The following is a 21,214-nucleotide window of genomic DNA, read 5'->3' as shown; positions in this document are numbered from 1 at the left end:
TAGAGGGTTCCCAGATGGGAAAGTTTAATAGTTCCGTATTTTTTTTCCGGCCCCTCAAAGGACTTTGCCAATACTTTTTAATTATCTGCCCAACATACTTTGGGGTGTATCCGGGTATTACATTAAGCTATATAGAATTACAAGCCCTTGTTCTCATTCTGGGTTCCATGTGTTTGGGTTGTTTAAATGAGCTGTCCAGACAGGTTGAGTTAGATTGTGTGTTACAGAAAATTTGGGTTTTGGACAAAATCAAGCTCTCTTCCCTCAGTCTCATACAGTAAGTGAAGTTCAGACACTGTCATCCTTTACCCTGTACTCTGATCTCTTTTTAGGTTTCTTTAACAGTTGTTGTATGTAGCAATGCTGACTTTCAGAGCTACAGAACTCCTACTCTGAGTCATAGGTGTCACACAGGTACCCAAAGTTCCAAGGGTCATATTAGCAAAATCTATCTATCCTTTGTGTCTGGCTTATTTCACTCAGCATATTGTCCTCAAGGTTCATCCATATTGTCATATGCTCCAGGACCTCATTTCATCTTACTGCTGCATAATATTCCATCATATGTATACACCACATTTTGTTTATCCACTTACCAGTTGATGGGCACTTGGATTGTTTCCATCTTTTGGCAATTGTGAATAATGCTGCTGTGAACATTGGTGGGAAAATGTCTGTTCATGTTACTGCTTTCAGCTCTTCTGGGTATATACTGAGTAGTGGTATTGCCAGGTCATAGGGCAACTCGATATTTAGTTTTCTGTCTTCCTTAGAGGCTGTATATTATACATTCCCACCAGCAGTGCATAAGTGTTCCAATTTCTCTGCAACTTCTCCAACATTTGTAATTTTCTGTTTAATAGCAGCCGTTCTTATAGGTGTGAGATATCTCATTGTAGTCTGACTGCATTTCCCTTACAGCTAATGAAGATGAACATCTCTTCATGAGTTTTTTTAGCCATTTATATTTGCTCTTTGGAAAAATGGAAAAATGTCTACTTATTTCTTTTTCCCATTTTATAATGGGGTTGTTTGTTCTTTTGTCATTGAGTTGTAGGATTTCTTTATATATTCTAGATATCAAACCATTATCTGATATGTGGATTCCAAATATTTTCTCCCATTAAATTGGCTACCGCATCACCTTTTTGACAAAGTCCTTTGAGGCACAGAAGAATTTGATTTTGAGGAGTTCCCATTTATCAATTTTTTCTTTCATTGTTTGTGTTTTGGGGGTAAAGTTTAAGAAGCTACCTCCTATTACTAGGTCTTGAAGATGTTTCCCTATATTTTCTTCTGGGAGTTTTATGGTACTGGCTTTTATATTTAGTTCTTTGATCTACTTTGAGTTAATTTTTGTAAAGGGTGTAAGGTAGGGGTCCTCTTTCATTCTTTTGGCTACTGATATTTAGTTCTCCCAGGCCCATTTATTGAAAGGACTATTCTGTCCCAGTTGAGTGAATTTGATAACAAAGATCAATTGACTATAGATTTGGTGGTCAATTTCTTCACTCTCAATTCAATTCTATTTATCAATATGCCAGTACCATGCTGTTTTGACCACTGTGGCTTTATAATAAGCTTCAAAATCAGGAAGTGTTAGTCCTCCTGCTTGTTCTTCTTTTTTGTCTATCTGAGGTCACTTTCCCTTCCAAATAAATTTTATGATTAGCTTTTCCAAGTCTTCAAAGTAGGTTGTTGGAATTTTGATTGGTATTGCATTGACTGTGTGGATCAGTTTGGGTGGAATTGACATCTTAACTACATTTAACCTTCCTATCCATGAGCATGGAATGTCTTTCCATCTAGTTAGATCTTCTTGGATTTATTTTAGCAATATTATTTAGTTTGCTGTGCACATGTCCTTTACATTCCTGGTTAAGTTTATTCCTAGATACTTGATTCTTTTAATTGCTATTTTATATGGATTTTTTTCCTTAACTGTCTCCTCAATTCAGTCATTAGTAGTGTATAGAAATATTATGGATTTTTGCCCATTAATCTTGCATCCTGCCACTGTGCTAAATTTGTTTATTAGCTCAAGTAGCCTTGTCATAGATTTCCTGGAATTTTCCAAGTATAGGATCATGTCATCTGCAAATAAAGAAAGTTTTACTACTTTCTTTCTGATTTGGATACCTTTTATTTCTTTTTTTTCTTGCCTGATTACTCTAGCTAGAGCTTTTAGTGTAATGTTGAATAATAGTGGTGACAGTGGGAATCCTTGTCTTATTCCCAATCATAGGGGGAAAGCTTTCATTCTCTCACAGTTAAGTATGATGCTGGCTGTGAGTTTTTCATATATATCCTTTATCATATTGAGGAAGTTTCCTTAGATTCCTATTTTGAAGTGTTTTTATCAGAAAAGGATGCTGAATTTTGACAAATGCTTTTTCAGCATCAATCTGATGATCCTGTGATTTTTCCCTTTCAATTTGTTAATGTGTTGTATGACATTGATTGGTTTTCTTGTGTTGAACCATCCTTGCATTCCTGGTATAAACCCCACTTGGCCATGGTGTATAATTCTTTTAATGTGTTGTTGGATTCAACTTGCAAGTATTTTGTTGAGAATTTTTGCATCTGTATTCATTAGGGAGATTGGCCTGTAGTTTTTCTTACTTGTAGCATCTTTATCTAGTTTTGGTATTAGAGTGATGTTAACTTTGTAAAATGAGTTAGTAGTGTTCCTTTTCCTAGATTTTTTGGAAGAGTTTGAGCAGGATTGGTGTAAGTTCCTTTTGGAATGTTTGGTAAAATTCCCCTGGAAGCCATCTACTCCTGGGCTTTTCTTTGTAGGAAAATTGTTGATGACTGATTGACTCTCTTTACTTGTGATTCCTTTGTTGAGATCTTTTATTTCTTTTCTAGTCAGTGTAGGTTGCTATTTGTATGTTTCTAGGAATTTGTCCATTTCATATCAGTTGTCTAGTTTGTTGGCATATAGTTCATAGTATCCTCTTATGATTTTTTTTTTATTTCTTCAGGGTCCCTGGTAATGAGCCCCCTCTCATTTTTGATTTTGTTTATTTGCATCTTCTCTCTTTTTTCCTTTGTCAGCCAAGCTAAAGGTCCATCAATTTCATTGGTTTTCTCAGAGAACTGACTTTTGGTTTTATTGATTCTTTCTATTATTTCTTTGTTCTCCAATGTTATTTCTCCTCTTCTGTTTGCTTTGGGGTTAGTTTGCCTCACCCCTAGAGTTTCCTTTTCAGTAGGTTTGGGGTGGAGCCCAGGGATCTGCATTCCTAACAGGTTCTCAGCTGCTGCTGCTGCCCCTAGTTCAGGTGTAGGGTGTAGTGCAGTGTACACCTTGTAGTCCAGGTATAGTGAAGGGTGCTAGGAAAGAGAAATGCAAAGGGTTCTATAGGCCTAGAGGAGGAGGAAACACTCAGTTCTTCTCTGGGTGGTGAAGGGCACAGGGAAAGGGTATTTCATGGGAGTGTGAAACAACTCACTCTTGCTGGAAGAAAAGGGAGATGTGAGAGCAGACACCATGGAGTCCAGAAAGGTGGGCAGAACTTCTTCACAATGAACTGGGAAGGGGAGCAAAAGAAACAGATTGTTACCCATTTGGCTCTGGGAGCCTGGAAACTGCACTCTTTTCCCCATAATATCCTACCCTCCAGAAAGAATGTGACAGAGACCTTGAAGCCAGAGTGTAATGACTGCTGGAGGCTTTTTGTCTCTCTGCTTCTTAACCATGCCCTTCCTAGAGCTGAGCCATTAATGGAGAAGGAGGGACCCTCCTTTATTGATTTTTATTCATCTGTAACATACAATCCAAGGAAAGAATTGGCTTGCTATGCTGGTGGCAGCTTTGAGCTTTATAAATAATCAGTATTCTGTGGGAGATCTTAACCCTAACCCTTTAGCCCCTGCACACTCTCCCTTTCCCTTCTGAGATGCTCAATACAAGATGGGGTCATCTCTGATTCATTTGTAACATTAGCAAAGGATAAGCTTCAGTGTCAGTTTGACTCCTTTGTAAAGAACAAAATCATCAGATTTCATCCATCAATGATTAACCCACACCCCTGGTAGGTTTCCTTCTCAGCAGGATCCTGGGCTTTTTGCCTCTGCCTCTCCACTTGACTGGCAGGGAAACAAGATAGAGTCCATCAGAAAGGGGCCTTCTGCTCCAGGGATCAGAATCCAGCCAAGATGGGATTTGCTGTGGGAGCAGCATACTGCCAACTGGGTTGAGCCCCTGGATTTTTGCAAGAAGTTGTTTATCTTTTACTCAACTTCCGAAGTGTGCCGTAGGAGCTGTAAAATGTGGCTTCTGCATCCAAATAGCTTCCTGAAGATGCGTGGTTTGGAGATGGATTTAGAGAGGACATGAAGGCTGCCTTCCTCCTCTGAACTGGGCCCTGTGGTTTAGCCATGTTCCTCATGGCCAAAGAGACCAGGACCAATGGAGGAGAGAGGTAGATCTCCTGAAAGGAAGACCTTTCTAAAGGGCAGAGGAGTTCAGAGAAGCACATGATGACTGATTCCCATTCAGCGCTGCCAAAGAGGAGGGCCAGCTCTGGGCAAAGGGAAAACCAGACAATTCTAGGTTCAAGTTGATGCAACACATATACCTAGTCTAAGATATACCTCTCTGCTGGCTGCAGAGAGACCTCTGAACTGCAGCCAGGTTTTGCTTATCCCGTGGCTTCATTCCATCTTTTAGATCTCAGTTTTAATACACCTCCTCCAGGAAGCCTGCCCACACATCCCCTGTCCACAGAATTCCTTCCATTTTTCTCTGTCAGAGTTCTTGCTTATTTCCTTCGTAGCACTGACTGCCAACTGTAATTATTTTATTCATACATCAGTTTACTTGCTTGCTTCTTGGGTTTTTTTTTATCAGCCTCTCTCATTGGAATGTAAACTCCATGAGGACAGGGACCAGATCTGTTTTGTTCTGCATTGTATCTCCAGCATTCAGTACAGTGTCTGGCATAAATCAGGCACATTTGTTGAATAAAATCAATTAATTAACTTTAAAATTAACTAGTATACCAAGGAGAGTGTTTAGCAATTTCTCCTTTATTCAACATTTGAATGCTCATTTTTTATTGCAAATATAATCCATATTTATTAAATGTGTATTTAAATTTGATACACAATCTGTGATCACCTTCATGCAATGTTATGTTCCAGGTCTATGCAAATCTTTACAATGGCCAGATCTCTTTACAAAACAAACTGTGGAGGACTGACTGAAAGCCTTTATTGTACTGAAATGTTGACTATCGGTTGAAAAAAAAGGCATTCAACATCTAGAATGTGTGAATCTTGCCACTACAGTTCTATCTGTTGAGCAGGTTTTGATCTGTGTTTGGTAGCCAGCCCAAGGCTAGCTCTGCAGATAGATTCACCCACAAACTGTGGGGCCACCTCAGTGAGAGCATGACCCCAAGAAATATCATGGGGTAGCACTCAGGGCTGAGGGAACTTCTTAGAAAATATAAGGGGAAAAAGACCAACCTCCAAATGGGATAACAACGAGTGCACTTTTTTTTTTCATCCAGACTCTGTTGGTTCCAATCAAAGTCACAGGCAATATTTGTTCTTGTTAATTTTTTTGTGTGATTCTTGAGCACAGCCAGTGAGAAAGAGCAATCAGTGAGAAACAGGAATCAAACTGTTCCAGTAATTACATACTTCTTGTCCTCTAAGGAGCTCTGAATGCTTATTATATGTGCTATAATATATTATGTACCAAGCTTATAAATATAAGAAATTGCCCAGCCCATAAATTTTTTTTACCTACCTCTACACCAACCTGTAAATAGGTTATAAAATAAATAAAGTTATCCTTCATTTACTTGCATAAATTATTTGCCCAAGGCAAGAACGAGTTTGAACACATGTATGTATAGAGTAAATAAATCTGTCTTGGAGAGGAGATGAAGGAAAACCTGTAGATTAAAAAATGAAACTTAAGAGATACACCAACCAGTCATAAAACATAGGCTTTTTGTTTGGATCCTGATTCAAACAAACTGTTAAAATACATTTATGAGAAAATAGAAAAAAGAAGAAGAAAAAAAATTTATGAGGCAGAGGCAATTGGGGAGATACAAACACTCACTAGCTATTTGATAACATTAAGTATTACTGTTTAACATTTTTTAGGTGTGAAAATGATATCATGGTCCTGGGTTCGATTCCTGGTGCCTGCCCAGACTCCCCCCACCCCTAAAAAAAAAGATATCATGGTTATTTTTGAAGAGTCCTTATCTCTAGTGCCACATAAGTAGTAATAGATTTTCTTTGAAATAGTCCAGGGGAGGGGACTGGACATGGGGGAAGCTGTAGATGAAACCAGACTAGTCATGAATAAACGGGACATTGGGGCTGTCCATCATTTTATACTCTTGACTCCTGTACATGCTTTGCATTTTCTTTCATTATATTTAAAAACAAAACAAAGTGTATTAGAAAATAGCTAAATTTAAGTTTGCTTTTAAAAACCCGTCAAATTTTTTAGGCCCACTGGTGTTCTTCGGCTGCATACGTGTCAGAACATGAGAGATTTAGACTGTCTTTCCATGGCCACTTATTCCCTCTGATCAACTTCGTGGTCTCACAGAGTACCAGGATTCCTGCTTGGGCTTTTTCACTTTATGGATTTCATTTCCAAGCAGATTGCTGTGTTTGGTCTGCTCCATCCAGCAGACATTTATTGAGTGCCTGCTCAGCCCGAGTTACTGTCCACCTCAGCTGGCTGAGTCCTCTCCCACTGTCTTCCTGGGGCCACACATCTCCTCAAGGGTCTCCTCTCTTTCCTGTGTCAACCTTTCTTCTCTCTGCCCTTTTCCCTTCTACATGGAAGTATGCTCAAGGATCTCCATTAAAGAACAAAGCCAAAGCCTTCTTGTTACCTTCATATTCCTGTAACAGCCACAGACTCTCTTCTCTCATCCCTCTATGGCTGGGTTTCTGCAATGAGCTTAAGAAAGTCCCCAAATCAATTCATCAAGTGTGTACTAAGGGCCACTATATGTTCAGACATGGGGAGGGATATGACAAAAACATCTAGCTTTCAAATGTCTTTGGAACTTGTAGACAGAGTTCTAGTTCGGTGATATTGGTCACAGGTGAAACAGTTAAAATTGCTGTACCTTTGTGCAAATCTGAAGAGGCAAGTCGGAGGATTTCAGGTCAGGAGGAGAGCACATGGCTAGAGTACCTTTGGCAGCACTCGAGCTGGACTTGGAAGAGTGGCAAGATTTGGAAAGGTGGAGAGGAAAGAAGGAGACACTTTAAGCAAAGTTTGAGCATAAGAACATTTGTCACGGTGGTGAGCAAAGCTTATTCCAAGGATGGCGGAAGCGGGTCTGACCGTAAGGCCAGGCTGGGGAGTGGCGTGAGCATCCTAGAAGGCCTCTGACAGGCTGAGGCATGTTGAGGCCATGAAAAATGGCTGTGGACTGACTCTGTTTCCTTGGTGTGGTGTGGTGTGCTGTAGAGGAAGGGGAGGTAGAGACAGGCAGCCTCATAGAAGCCGAGCTTCAACAAGATTAATCTGGCTACAAACGAAGGGCAAGACTAGCAGTGTAAGAGGAATAGGCTGTGGGCCATTTGCCAGCAGGGAACCGCTGCCTTGTGATGTGGTGACGGCCGAACCCAGAGGGGAGCTGCTGGTGGTGATGGAAGTGTGGCTCCAGGGCCAACCGAGGGCCAAGGATGGAACGAGCCAGCCGCGGCCTGAGATTTTGAGCCTTGGAGAATGTGGGCCAGTTGGTCTCTGCTGAGGCAGCATACCATCGAATTGCAATCTAAGCCATAACACTTAGATTTCCCACAATTAATTGCAATATGTGGACCTTATTTGGATCCTGATTTTTATAAATAAACTCTTACAAAAATTACCAACAACAACTGTTGGAAATAGTTTGGTGGTTCCTCAGAAAGTTAAACAGAATTACTATATGACCCAACAGCTCCACTTCTAGGTATATACCCCCAAAGAATTGAGAATAGAGACTTGAACAGATACTTGTACACCAGTGCTCCTTGCCGCATTAGTCACAATAGCCAAAAGGTGGAAACAACCCAAGTATCCATCAGTCAAGGAACGGTTAAACAAAATGTGGTACATACATATAATGGAATATTACTCAGCCATGAAAAGAAAGAATGATGTTCTGAAACATGTACAACATGGGTGAGCCTTGAAAATATCCTGCTAGGTGAAATAAAGAAGACACTAAAGGACAAATATTGTATGATTCCACTTATAGGAAATATCTAGAATAAGCAAATTCAGAGAGACAGAAAGTAGATTAGATGCCAGCGGGATGGCGGAAATGGGGAGTTATTGCTTACTGGGCACAGAGTTGCTGGGATGACGAAAAGTTTTGGTATTGGATAGGGATGATAGTAGCATAACATTGTGAATGTGATTAATGCCACTGAATTGCACACTTAAAATGGCTAAAATGGCAAATTTTGTTTTATATGTGTTGCTATGATAGTTTTATTATAGTAAATGAGGAAATTTGAATTCTGACTGTATTTGATTATATTAAAGAATTGTTAATGTTTTCAGGTGTGCAAATGGTATTGTGGTTTTGTTTTGTCTTAAGATTCCTTATGCATTAGAGGCACAGACTGAAATATTACAGATGAAACATACCTGGACTTGCTTCAGAATTATGCTGGGGGGTCTGGTATAGTGGTGGCGGGATTGGCCATGGATTGTCAAAGCTGTCAAAGCTCGGTGACAATGGAGGGTTCCTTTCACTCTTCTCTCCACCTTTTTACATGTTTGAAAGTTTCCATGAAAAAATTCTGGGTCTCAGAGAATGTAAGTCCTGCACTCTGGGCCTCATGACTCTTAATCAGAAATCACAAGGGGGCATTTTGAGGAGTCACGTTAATCTCGTATTTCAAAACAGGAATTCTGTTCACTTCTGTTTTGCCTAGAGCAGAAAAATTCATGAACAGTAAAGAAACAATGCCTTGATTTTTGTTTGAAAAAGATACACATGATCTCCTTTATCATGATTGTTGGGAAAACCCAACCAACTCAAGATGCAAAGTCAAAAGTCAGAACAGTCCCATTTTCACGGTAGCTGGAAATAACCTCTTCCTTTAGAAGAGTCGATCCCAAAGAGGTTTTCTAGAAGTGGAGCACTGGGCACGAGTGTGAAAGCTGAGACTGAGCAGAGGAAACCCAGCTCCGGCTGCAGCCACTAGCTGAGGCCCACTGTCCCTGCCGCACAAGTCACACATTGCCCAGACAGGACAAGGGAGAGGAAAGAGTTGGCTGCTGACACCCAGCTATTGGTTTGTATGGCAGGTGTCCCTCTCACTCACAAACTGTGAAGACAGGAGGCTGCTCTGACCATGTCCCCAGTTGTGCAGGAGGGGGACACAGGCCATCCCAGGCTGGAGGAGGGTCCTGTGAACTTCCATGAAACCACGTGCCTGGCAGGCCATCTTTCAGGCTATAGGGCAGAAACCAGATTTTTTTCAAGAGTGGGCCCAAATAGAGCAAATCTTCACTCGGGTAAACTAGAAAGCTAAGAGGGTAAATTTCGAGCCTGATCCCATTTTCCTCTTCTTTTTGAAGGGAAAGAAATATGTAAGGTCATAGGGAGGACAGGGAAATTCACATGGGTGCATGTGTCTTCAGACAGGAACAAGCATGGGTGGGCACGAGGATCGAGCCCTGTGAACACGTGAGGCCCACTCTGTGCCAGGCATTGGGAAATGCAGGGATGGGTGACACACGGGCCCTGCCTTCAAGGAGGGCATGGGAGAGGGGAAGACAGGTATGCACGAAATCTCCTAAAGACGGAAACAGAGGGGAACAGAAGTCCTGTGACCAAGCAAAGTACCTCTGTTACTAAGCTCGTCTAACTTTGGGCAAATCACTTAATCTCAGTGTTTCATCTATTAAATGGTAGTGATTCTTGCCTTGCTTACCCCACAGAGTTGTAAGGATCAAGTACTCCTACTGCTAATAATAATGAAGGAGGAAGAAAGGGAAGAAAGAGGAGGAGGGGGAGGGGAACAGGCTCTTTAGACCTTGCGGCCCATGGGTTCCCTGAAGGACTGTGACTCTGTACTCAAGAGTGAGCTTCTGCTGTGGACGGCAGCCAAGTCCAATGAGCAGGCTCCTGATGCGGGGGGCTGCCTGCTCTCCAGCCCGCCCCAGCAGCAGCAGTGCCCTGCGCCCTCCTTTCCACAGCTGGTTCCCACTGGGCACCTCGTCACATGCCCAGGAGCTACCCTTGGCAAGGGCAACCCTCTCCAACTCGTTCAAACTCGCCTGCTACAGCGGGCGAAGTCTCTGAGTCCCAGTAATCTTAGTAAATCTGAGCTTGAGAGGCAGGAAGGAGCCTCCAGGACAGCGTCCAATCCACCCATTTGCCTGTCGGGCGAGAGACCCTGCTCCTGGCAGGGAACAAGGAGTGTTCGAGGGTAATCGATGAGGTGGCAGGACAGCTGGTACTGGAATCTCGTTCTTTGGACTCTCTTGGCCCATTATAGCTGCTTCTCTTTCTAGGGAAGGCTTTGCCAACACCAAAATCTAGTGTCGTTAATATCGTTAGTCTTTCCTGCTCCAGATGCCTAATTTGGCCCTTAACTTCCAATAGAGCTTTTTTTTTCTATGCTGTATGGTGGAGGTCACATTTCATTCTTTTTCCACGTGAGAATCCTGTTATTGCAGCACCATTTGTTGAATTTTTGTTTGTTTTTTTTCTTTCTTTGCTTGTTTGTTTGTTTTTTGGGAAGTGCATGGACTGGGAATCAAATCCAGGTCTCTTGCATGGCAGGCAAGAATTCTACCACTGAAAACTCTTGTACCCCACTTCCAATAGAGTTTTTAGAGCAATTAAAAAAAAAATCTTCCTGATAACCTTTCTCCAAGCTCTCAGTTCTTTCTGAGTCTTCCACTCTTTGGTAAAATGCTTGTTCATGCCAAGTTTGTGTGTCATCTTACTCACAACACGAGGCCACAAAGATGAAAATGGGATATACCAGACATCAGGGGCTCTCAGTTTAGTTATCATGAAAATGCTCACTTGATGAAACCTTTCTGAACCTCTGCCCTGGGCAAAGAAAGTCCTTCTTTTAACACTAGTTCCTTTCATCATGTGAGCAAGGAGAAATCTTCTCATTGTTTTGACTCTTTTCTTCCTGAGTTTTTCCATTCGTGCCTGGCTGCTAGCTTTTCCATGCAGATTGTGCACAGGGGGTTCTATGAGCAGTCTGCACAGAAGGGCTAGCAGCCTCACTTGGAAGTCTCACTACCCTTTAGCTGTGCCCCTTTCTAACCTTTGGGGTTTGCCTGATGCTTTCGTGACTGCTTCACCTCTGCAATCTATTGTCCTTGAAGAATTTGGTTTTACTCCAGTTTGCCCCTGTGGTGACTGCTCTGGCATCCTTCAGCCTTCCTTTTCTCCACTGCCATCTTGGTGTGGTTGAGTTGCCATGAGTTCTTGAAGCTTTGAAAATAAAAGCATTGTGACTGATGTGCACATGTGACAAAACTGGTGTCCAGTGACAGATTGGAGTGGAGGTTCTGAAATCCCTTTAAGCACTAATATTTCTGAAAAGGCATGTTCAAAGGTTGACAGCATGAAAAATTAGTAGGGTTCCACTGTGTCCAGGCCTAGAATTAAGCCAGAGGCCTCTTAACATTTTAAATGAACACGGTTATCAAGTATGTCTTCTGACTCTTAGATGAGGTTCCCCCACTCAGAGAACAAGGTGCAGGGGTCCCGGATTACACTCTGATGAAGTAGGGCCATTGTCGATGGAAGGATTCTCCAAAGTAGGGTTTCTTCCCCCTTTGCATAGCTAACCCCCTTCCTCGTGCCAAAACTCTGATAACTGGACCCCACATGGCAAAACTTGGTTCCTAACTCTGAAAAAGCCCACAGGGCACCATCAGTTCTCCCTGACGAGCCATGACATGCCAATTATTTGCTTTTCTGGAGAAACTTCAGCCAGAAAATCCGTTTAATTACCATAGAAGATAATCTTTTAAACATAGCTTTACATTCTTTAAAGACTTTTCCCTGTGGGAGTAGGAAAGTTTATCTGAACACGGGGATTGTTTATTTTCATTTCCAGAGGAGGGAATGTTATCTGGTAGTTAGCAAGACGCCAGAACCCTGGAGGGGATGTATTTTATCTATTGCTCCTCGCTGGTAGTTTGTCAATTATATTGTAATAATTAGTTTTTAGTATCATGATACTTTTCCTCAGCTTAAACCCTGCACTCAGCTTTGTGATTCCAAACATATAATTACTTGACTTAGCAGGTTGGCTTCTATGCTTACTCTAGACTTGGGTGTCAAGACTCAATATCCTCAAGGATTTCTTACGAGGAAGATGATACCTTTAAATCCACCAGCCTCAAAGACTTAAGTGGATCTGCAGTGTCAATCAGATACCAATTTTTCCAACTTGGGATAGCTCAACAGAGCCCCCAAATTCTTCCCCTCTACAACACAAGCTTGAGAGAGCAGGGGCCCTATGGCTGTGTTCATCACAGCAGCCCCAAGATCAAAAGCAGTTCCTGAATAAATGCTCAAAAAAAATAGATGTTAAATTGCTACAAGTCAACAGGTCTTCACATGGAGAGCATATGTGTTTTGTCCAAAAATGAACAATGTGCAAAATAAAGCAGAGTTCGGTGGGCTCCAGTCACTGGCATGGCTGTCCTAGTTTTCCCCCCAGATTGCATTAAGAGCAGATGGTCTTGAGGTGTTGGACCTAATTCTGTAGGCTAAAATCTCTGGGTCTTGAAGAATTTACCTCTAGGGATTAAGAAATAGGAGGAAAAGAAAAACTGTATTGAAAACAGAATTAGAGGGTGAGGAAAAAGCCTTCTGTGGAAAACTGACGATCTCCTGGGCTTGCATCTGTCCTTCCAGGTCCTGATGGGGAGAAGAGCTGGTCCAAGAAGTACCCGTCTTGTGGGGGCTTCCTGCAGTCCCCGATAGACCTGCACAGTGACATCCTCCAGTATGACGCCAGCCTCGTGCCCCTCCAGTTCCATGGCTACAACATGTCTGCTGATGAGCAGCTCGTCCTGACCAACAACGGTCACTCAGGTGAGGTGGAGAGAGCCCAGGGGCCCGAAGGGATGTGCTGAGCTCCCATTGGCTCCCTGTCCTTCCCTCTTCTGACCGCCAGGGAGGGACACCACGGAGGAACCCAAAAGGAGAGGCAGAGGAAGTCTCTTGAGGGATGGCTGGGCCACTCTCCCAGGGCATGCCGTAGGTCTCGGCCACGGGAGGGGCCCTCCGGGCAGCACTTCTCCCGAGATAGGCCTCAATCCCTTAGCCCACTGACTGTGCTGCTGGAGGGAATTCCGGGGCATCAAGAGCTACTCAAGGGGCCTTGTGGTTCAGCGGGGAGCTTCCAGAGTTTGCATTCAGACAAATCTGGATCTGAATCCCAACTGGGCGATTTATAAGCCACTCGGTGAGAATTTTAACCGCCTGGAGCTCTCATCTGGAAAATGGATACAGTGATAGCTTTCTTGCTGTGAAGACTAAAACTTACGGATGTTGGGACCTGGTAGATAGCAGATGCTTCGTAAACGACTATTATTGTTGTTGCTGCTGCTATATAATTCGAAAGCTTGGCAGGCACCTCATTAAAGTCCTGTCTTCATAGCCAGGTGTCTGATACACGGATTATATCAGTAAACAGCTCACCTGCGGGTCCGCACACGCCTGTTCGTGCACCTTGCGGCGCTCCCCGCTCCCTGCATCGCTCCCTGCTCCCTGCATCGCTTTAGAAGGGGAATCAGGAAGGTGCTGGTGTCCCTGGAGTTGTTTTTAGGGAAATGGGGACTCCTCAGGGACATTCTGGACCTGCAGGCTGGGCCTCTCTGGTTTCTACCTGCCGCCCTCTCCCCCCACATCTGGCACCTGGGCAGGTGTTGCCCCCTTGAGTGCGCCCCGGGCGCGGCTTTGAAGGCTGTCCCGCTCCTCCCCGCAGTGACGCTGAGCCTGCCGTCGGACATGTACATCCGGGGCCTCCAGGCCCGCTACAGCGCCGCGCAGCTGCACCTGCACTGGGGGGACCAGAGCGACCCCCGCGGCTCCGAGCACACTGTCGGCGGGAAGCACTTTGCCGCTGAGGTGAGGGGGGCGGCCAGGTGGGGCGGATCTGTGGCCGCCCGGGAGAAGGTGGCCTGCTCCCCCCACCACCCCCGACCCTGGCTGGAGTGCAGGGAAGATCAGAGCACAGAGGGGGCTCCCTTCGTGCCCTTCACGCCGGCCTGGGTCCCATGAGTGGCAGAGGCAGGCCCAGCCACGCCCGCCCCTGCGCAGCTCCTCGCCGCCGCCCTGACTGCTCCCTCTCCTCTCCCGAACGCGCTGACTTTGTGCCTCTTTCAGCGAGCGATGCTGCTCCCCAGCGTGGCCCCGCGGGACGCACACGCCCCCTTTCGGTTTGTGCAGATAAAGATCCCATCAGCTTGTCTGGCCGACGCTCCCAACTGCTGACTCAGCGGGATTAATGGCTCCTCCGAATTTCTCAAAGTTTCTTCCCATGTCACGTTGTTTACATAGGGCTTTCCCACTCCATCTTTCCTTTCCCTGCGCATGGGGTTTGCTTTGGAACAGAAGGTCCCAGGTCCAGAGCTGCTTTCCTCCCTGGCCACAAATCAACGGGTGACCAGGCGTCCTGACGCACAGAGCATCCCAGGAATCAGAGACTTGGGGACTCACTGAGAGTCAGTTTAGGGTGTCAGCACAGCGATGTGTCATATCACCGTGAGGGGCTAACCCAAAGTGCTGAAAGAAAACGGGAGGAGGGCACTGTTTTCCTGTGCTACAATGCAGGTGTGCAGTGGGGCAGGGTGAGGGATGCTCTCTTTCAGATCTCCATAGGATCGAACTCAGGGGCAGGGTTCTGAGCATTTACAGGACAAAACAAGGAGATAAATATGAGGATCAGCCCGTGGAGCCCACACAGCCAATAACGACATGCCTGTTCTCCTTTGTCCACAACTGCTGAACTGTTTAAGGTCTCAGGCTAATTACGGGTGTAGGTACTGGTGTGTGGTTGTGGGCTGGGGAGACGGGGTGATGCGATTCTGACCCAGATAGGATGACTCTTTTGCAGGTTTGCATATTTCAGGTCAGGCTCCTCTCTGAATGTCATGGGCTGCAGTTCCTTCTGGGCTGATGGCAATATGGAGGCTTCTACTTCCCCAAGGGAAATAAAAGATGTGGGGCTAGGACGTAGGCTGGGAGGTTTCGTGCATTTAAAATAGATTTATTTAGTTGTTGCATTTATGCTATTAAGCCAAGTCATCAGACCAAGGGCTCGGTGACGATGGATGATAATGCAAAAAATAGAGAAAATACATCAAGCTGAGCCTAAAACAGCAGGTTTTAGAGGATCCTTGAAAGAGCAGTAGTTCTTCTGGATTTAGTTGATATGAGAAGACTTTCTCTGAATCTCCTCAATTAGGAATACCTTTATGCCTATATCAGCCTTTATTTCTTCTCGATTTAATCTAAGCACACTAAGGAAAAGGCTAACACAGACCATAAGCTCAAAGGTCAGCTGGAAAAAGAAACCAGCACCTACATGCTTGGGGCTTTAGCTAAATAGAACACTGCTCAGTCTCTCAAAGGAGCGCCAGGTAAAGATGGGGCTGGGCAATGGGACAGGCTAGAAAGCCATAATACAGGACCACTCAAAAGGCTAAGTCATTTGATAAAATCTTTAAAAATTAGAAAAGGCCACTTGAAAATTTCAAAATGGAGAACATTAAACTGCATGCAATAAAATAATTGGAATTCTTTTTACATATAAGATGGAAAAAGAGATGAAGAGAAAGGAAAGAGAGATAAATCTCAATATTATCTTAGTCCCAAGAAGCAAAGAATCAACAAAAAATGCATCTGTTGTCTAGATAGATCTATCTACTAATAAAGGTTTTTGGAGATGAGGCGACACCTCCTTTAGAATTAAAAATCAGGTTAAACGTTGCCAGAATTGGTCATATCACTGGTCTTAATTTTTACCTATATTTTTTAAACCCAGGATTTCTCAAAAACTACTTTTTCTCACTTTAATAATGACAGTAAGTGAACAGTGTAGACTTTTATTTGTAAAAATAAAAATCTATATTTACATAGTAACGTTCTTGTTTGGTGGCTTCTTAGAATCTGGATGATAAAACCTTTACAAAAGCGATGCTGTGACTCCCTCCACCTGAGGGGTAAATGTATGTCCTGCAGGCTGGATACAGTTACCATTAAGTTATGAGCTGGACGTTTCCCACCTCAGATCCCAGAGCTTCCAACTCAGGTGGAGAGATGTCAGGGCTGAGGCTGAGCTGGACACAGGACCCCATTTTGCCCGAGGATCCAGAATAAATAGGAAAAAAATCAGAAGGGAGAAATCCTTCATAGTACCTGCCTTTTTCATGGCTGGTATAAAAAACCCACTATCCATCCATTCGTTCGTTCATTCATTCAACATCTACTGTGCACCTTGTGTATTCCAAGCCCCATATCAGACACTGGGGATAAAATGAGTCAATAAAAAAGACAGCCTAAGGTCCAGAGAGGACAGAAAGAGAAGGGAAACGGGATGCCAGGAGGGGAAGGCCCATGAGGCCTAGTTTAGCTGGGGTGGGGGCGTTTTTCCTCCCATTTGGATTCAAGTTCCTGCAGAAGCGAAAGCCTTCCTAAGTCCATCACCCCCTGATGGGCGGCTTCTCTTCCACTGCAGCTGCACATTGTCCATTTTAACTCAGACCTGTACCCTGATGCCGGCACCGCCAGTAACAAGTCTGAAGGTCTCGCAGTCCTCGCCGTTCTTATTGAGGTAAGAGATGATTAAGAGGTTGTTATGTGAAATTTGGAGAAGGGATGTGGTCAGAGTTCGGCACCTTATTCCATGTGTGTCTGTTGGATGTGCACGGCTCTGGTAAGCATCTCCCATGCCTGCTGTCTTGCCTCCAGAGTGGGGAGTATTCCCCCACCATGGTTACTCCTCTCTTTGTCTGGTGGCAGCAGTTGTTCTGTGGCTGGGCAGCAGAGGTGGGCATAGCCTCTGTGACATTGCAAAAACGATCCCCAGTCCCCAATCCTGTTGCATAAGGCACGAACTCATTCAGTCATTCACTGCTGCCCCCACCAGGTGCCTGAACCCCTGATACAACAACTGGGATACAAGCTCCATCCTATATATGAACTTTCGAATAAATTCTTTCTTTAATCCTGTACCCAGAGAGTGGGAGTGTCTCAATTTGCTTGCATTTCCACCCCCACCCCCCGCCCATACCTCATCTCCCAACACACCTTACCTACTTGGCGTTCGTGAACTCCGAGTTCCCTTAAGTTGTGGGTTAGACAAACACATTAGCTGTGGCCTTCAGACTCACAGCTAGATAATCAGATGTGCATACTGCTTCTCAGGGTGTTCTCAGGCTCTTGAGCCAAAAACAGGACGACCTGAGATACAAGGGGGTAGCCATCGCATTTACTCCCTAACAGCCCAGTGACCCATCATGACTGTCCTAGTAAAGTGCTTCTTCAGGGAGGACTCGGCAGCGATGTCTGCACATCTCCAGCGGAGCCGTTCTCTTACAATGTGTAACTCCAGACTCAGTCCATACAATTCTGTCCCAGCCTGGCAGTTCAACCCTCCTGTTCTCTGTTGCAGATGGGCTCCTTCAATCCATCATATGGCAAGATCTTAAGTCACCTTGAAGAGGTCAAGTACAAAGGTGAGTGGTCCTTGGATGCTTAGTCACTCTGCTGGAGAAAGATGAGGCCACTCCACGTGGCTGTGTTCTCCAGGAGGGGCGGCAGGTTGGCGAGCAGTACTGTGACCAGGAACTTGGGTTGGAAGGTCCAAAAGGGGCTAGTTCTCGTTTCTCGGCTCAGCTGGTGCGTCCCGCCGTACCTCTGCCACCGGCAGTGAAGGTGACCCCATCGAGCTCTCCTCCCCCATGCGTCTCTGCAGGCCAGGAAGTGAACATTCCAGGTTTCAACATCCAAGAACTGCTTCCTGAGAATCCTGACGAGTATTACCGCTACAAGGGGTCCCTGACCACGCCTCCTTGCCACCCCACTGTGATCTGGACCGTTTTCCGAAAACCTGTGCAAATTTCCCAGGATCAGGTAACTAAACTGTCACACGGAGTGAGAGTCCACACTGTACCTCAGTCCCTGCTGTCACCCAATGGCTTCATTTCCTCACTTAAGAGTTTCCCTGGCAGCAATTCAAAATCTCTGCAAGGATCGCAGCCAGCTTGTAGAAATTCCACTGAGCTCAAGAAGTGAAGCTATCAAGTCAAGCTAGGAAAGCGAGTGCTTATCTCCACACTTCTATTTTTTTTTTAAGTTATATTTCCTAATACATCCCTCAGTAGTTGGTTGATATTTACTTCCCCGGTGGAAGAAAGCATGGTTCCTATACAGGGGCAGATTTATGATCGGATTAGGCTAAATATTTAGCACATGGGGAAGCTGGGATAACAGATAATGGTTCAGGGTCCCTGGCCTCGAGAAGCTCCGTTTAGTGCAAAAGTGGGGTCCAAAATCCTTATCAAATCCTGAAATGCAGAGAGGCCAACCTCTCCAAGAACATCTGCAAGTTCCATTCCTCTATCCCACATCATCAGCACCCCTTCCCACCATGATGAAGTTAGAATGAGCATAGCCTAAAGAACCCTAAAGATTGGGAGAAAGATCAAAGGAGGAGGAGGATTTATAACAGAGAAGATAGGATTTACCAAATGAGCATGACTGCCGAATCATTATATTGGTATTCTTTTCAGTCCCCAATGTCTTGGAACAGCTAGAAGGAAAAACCTAAAATTACGGAGCTGTAACCCATACCAAACTCTAAAATCTGTTCTATAACTACTTGTTACAATATACTTTGAAATGTATTGCTTTTCTGCATATGTGCTATATTTCACAATTAAAAATGTAAAAAAAAAAAAAAAAAAAATCCCAACAATTTTACCAGGAAAAAAAATCCTTATCAATCACCTCTAACTTTCTCATTTCATAGATGATGAAAATGAGGGTTGGAGATTTTCAGAAATGTGCAGAATAACCTTCTGGTTAGTGACAAAGCTGAAAGGCAAAGTGAAGTGTTCCAAGCCCCCAGTCCCAGCTCATCCCTCTACCCCACGCCTTAACTCCACGAAGGAGATGGGGCCAGGCCTGCACTGCACGCTGGGGCATCCTCTCCTGCCTCCCTCCCACAGCATGAGCCCAGCACAGCTCTCACTGCTGCTCCTTCCTTTTTTAGAAAATTTTTTTTTCATATTTCCCCATCTCCTTCCTTTTTACTATGAGTTTCTGATCTGAGTAACCCAGATAAATGGCAGCAGGTAAGTGGAAAGGAATAAAGATGTGATGAATCAAGAAATGAAGTGTGTGGGGAAGCAGTCACATCCTAACCCAGAAACTGCATTGGAAACAGATTATATAATCTATGTAGGTGTGTGGAAATTACATAGAACTAACAGACAAATGACCTGTGAAACTCTTGCCCTCTTCTTTTGTTCCTTTCCACGTGACCACCAGAACAAGCCAGCCCATGAGCCCCTCTGACTTAGCGCTGAGCTCCAGTTCAGGCTCAGGAGAGACACGCAGTCTCAGAGAGAGGCTCCACACCCCAGCTTTCCCATCCTGCAAGGGCAGTGCACTCAGGAGCTGCCAGCACTGACCTCGCCCTGGGAGGTGGGAAGACAGATCCAGCACTCAGATGCACATGGAGGACAAGAGTGGGAGGGCAGCGCTCTGGCTTTCCCTCTGTTTTCTAATGTGTCCCCTACCAAGCCCCACAGGGGTCTGGAATCTTCTGCCAGATGTGGCCTGGCAGCTCTCTTCTGCCAGGCACCAGGCAAGGGAGTGTGACTCTGCCTGCAGGGTGTATTTCTGCTCTTCCCCTCAGCTGCTGGCTTTGGAGACAGCCCTGTACTGCACACACGAGGATGACCCTTCCCCCAGAGAAATGGTCAACAACTTCCGGCAGGTTCAGAAGTTTGATGAGAGGCTGGTGTACATCTCCTTCCGACAAGGTGAGGAGAAGCAGTGTTTGTGGTGCAGCATGGGGCTAAGACGTCCATTTGGTATGCAGTCAAGTGCCCTGCCCTCTGTCCCCACCACTGATGGTCTTACGAAGTTGGTTATGAGCAGCACTTCACCTGCCAAGGGACCTGGGGTGCCTCGAGGAGTTATTGTGTGTACATTTATTTGGGTCTCCCTTCACTGCACGCACTTCTCTGAGCCTTTGAGGGAAACACAAGCTGAAGCCTCCAGCTGTGTCAAGTCTGAGCCTCCCACACCTGGGAAGAGAGGATGTTCTTGGGGACCTCTTTGCTCTGAAGAATTATCCTTTCTCCTATCACATGTGACAGAATTCTTTCCATGAGATCAAACTTCTAACTCCCAACCCTAGGCTCTTCTGGTATTTACGGGCTGCTTCTGCAGCTAACCCCCTCTTACGCCTTCCCAGGTGAGTCCCTGGCCAGCACCCCGAACCCCATGGATGCTCCTTTGTTAGATGTGAGACAGTGGGGTATAATCCACGTCCGTGGCCACAGGCAGCTCCTGTTCTAATACAACAGGGCCCTTCTGACAAGAAAGCACCCCTGTTCACCGCCTTTGCGTTGAATCTCCTTGAAGATTAAGCACAGTCACATACCTCTAGATTGAATGAAGCTCCATAGTTTGGTTTATTCCTAATGCTACGAGGATTCGATTTTTCTTTATAGATCTGTAGCTATAAACCTCAGAAGGAAGATTTAACATTTCCATTTGCTCAGTGGTGCTGGAAGCTGGGGACCAGGGGAAGGGGTAATGGCACATTCTTGAGGCACATGCGTATCTTCAGACCTCAAGGGGTCACCTTCTCAATGTAGATTCTTTAAGCCATTCCCACCTTGGAACTCTTGGGTGGCCAGAAGTAGGGCAGTTCTGGTGGAATTTATCCCCTTGCATCATTTGTGGATTGAACTGTGCCAGATGTTCATATTTAAAGATGCTCCGTGAACCCATTTGTCAGGGAATCAAGACGCCTCTTCTCACCAGATGCGCCTTTTCGTTGTGGTTGCTTTTCCTTTCTTACTTGTGGGATTATAACTATCAACCACTGAGTTTAACTGAACAGATGAAGATTGTGTTTCAAGGTTCTTGCCAGAAGGCTTTCTGAATTGACTCATACATATGGTCAGAATTATGTCCTTCTCGTCCAGTGA

The 21,214-nt window shown here is 44.8% G+C and overlaps 1 protein-coding gene across 1 annotated transcript in view; it reads left to right on the top strand.

The window, feature by feature from the left end:
• CA12 (carbonic anhydrase 12) overlaps positions 1-21,214 on the top strand; it is a 57,815-nt gene that overhangs the window by 28,282 nt on the left and 8,319 nt on the right. Inside the window, exons 4-9 of the mRNA XM_077126738.1 lie at positions 12,894-13,073; positions 13,969-14,111; positions 16,723-16,818; positions 17,659-17,722; positions 17,962-18,119; positions 19,909-20,035. Of these exons, the coding sequence (XP_076982853.1) occupies positions 12,894-13,073; positions 13,969-14,111; positions 16,723-16,818; positions 17,659-17,722; positions 17,962-18,119; positions 19,909-20,035 (768 nt within the window). The remainder of the gene's footprint in view (positions 1-12,893; positions 13,074-13,968; positions 14,112-16,722; positions 16,819-17,658; positions 17,723-17,961; positions 18,120-19,908; positions 20,036-21,214) is intronic.

Source organism: Tamandua tetradactyla, chromosome 14 (assembly GCF_023851605.1).
Source record: "Tamandua tetradactyla isolate mTamTet1 chromosome 14, mTamTet1.pri, whole genome shotgun sequence".
Taxonomy (NCBI): Eukaryota; Metazoa; Chordata; class Mammalia; order Pilosa; family Myrmecophagidae; genus Tamandua; species Tamandua tetradactyla.
Note: the sequence above shows the minus strand (reverse complement) of the source record. Positions and strands in the feature narration are given on the sequence as shown.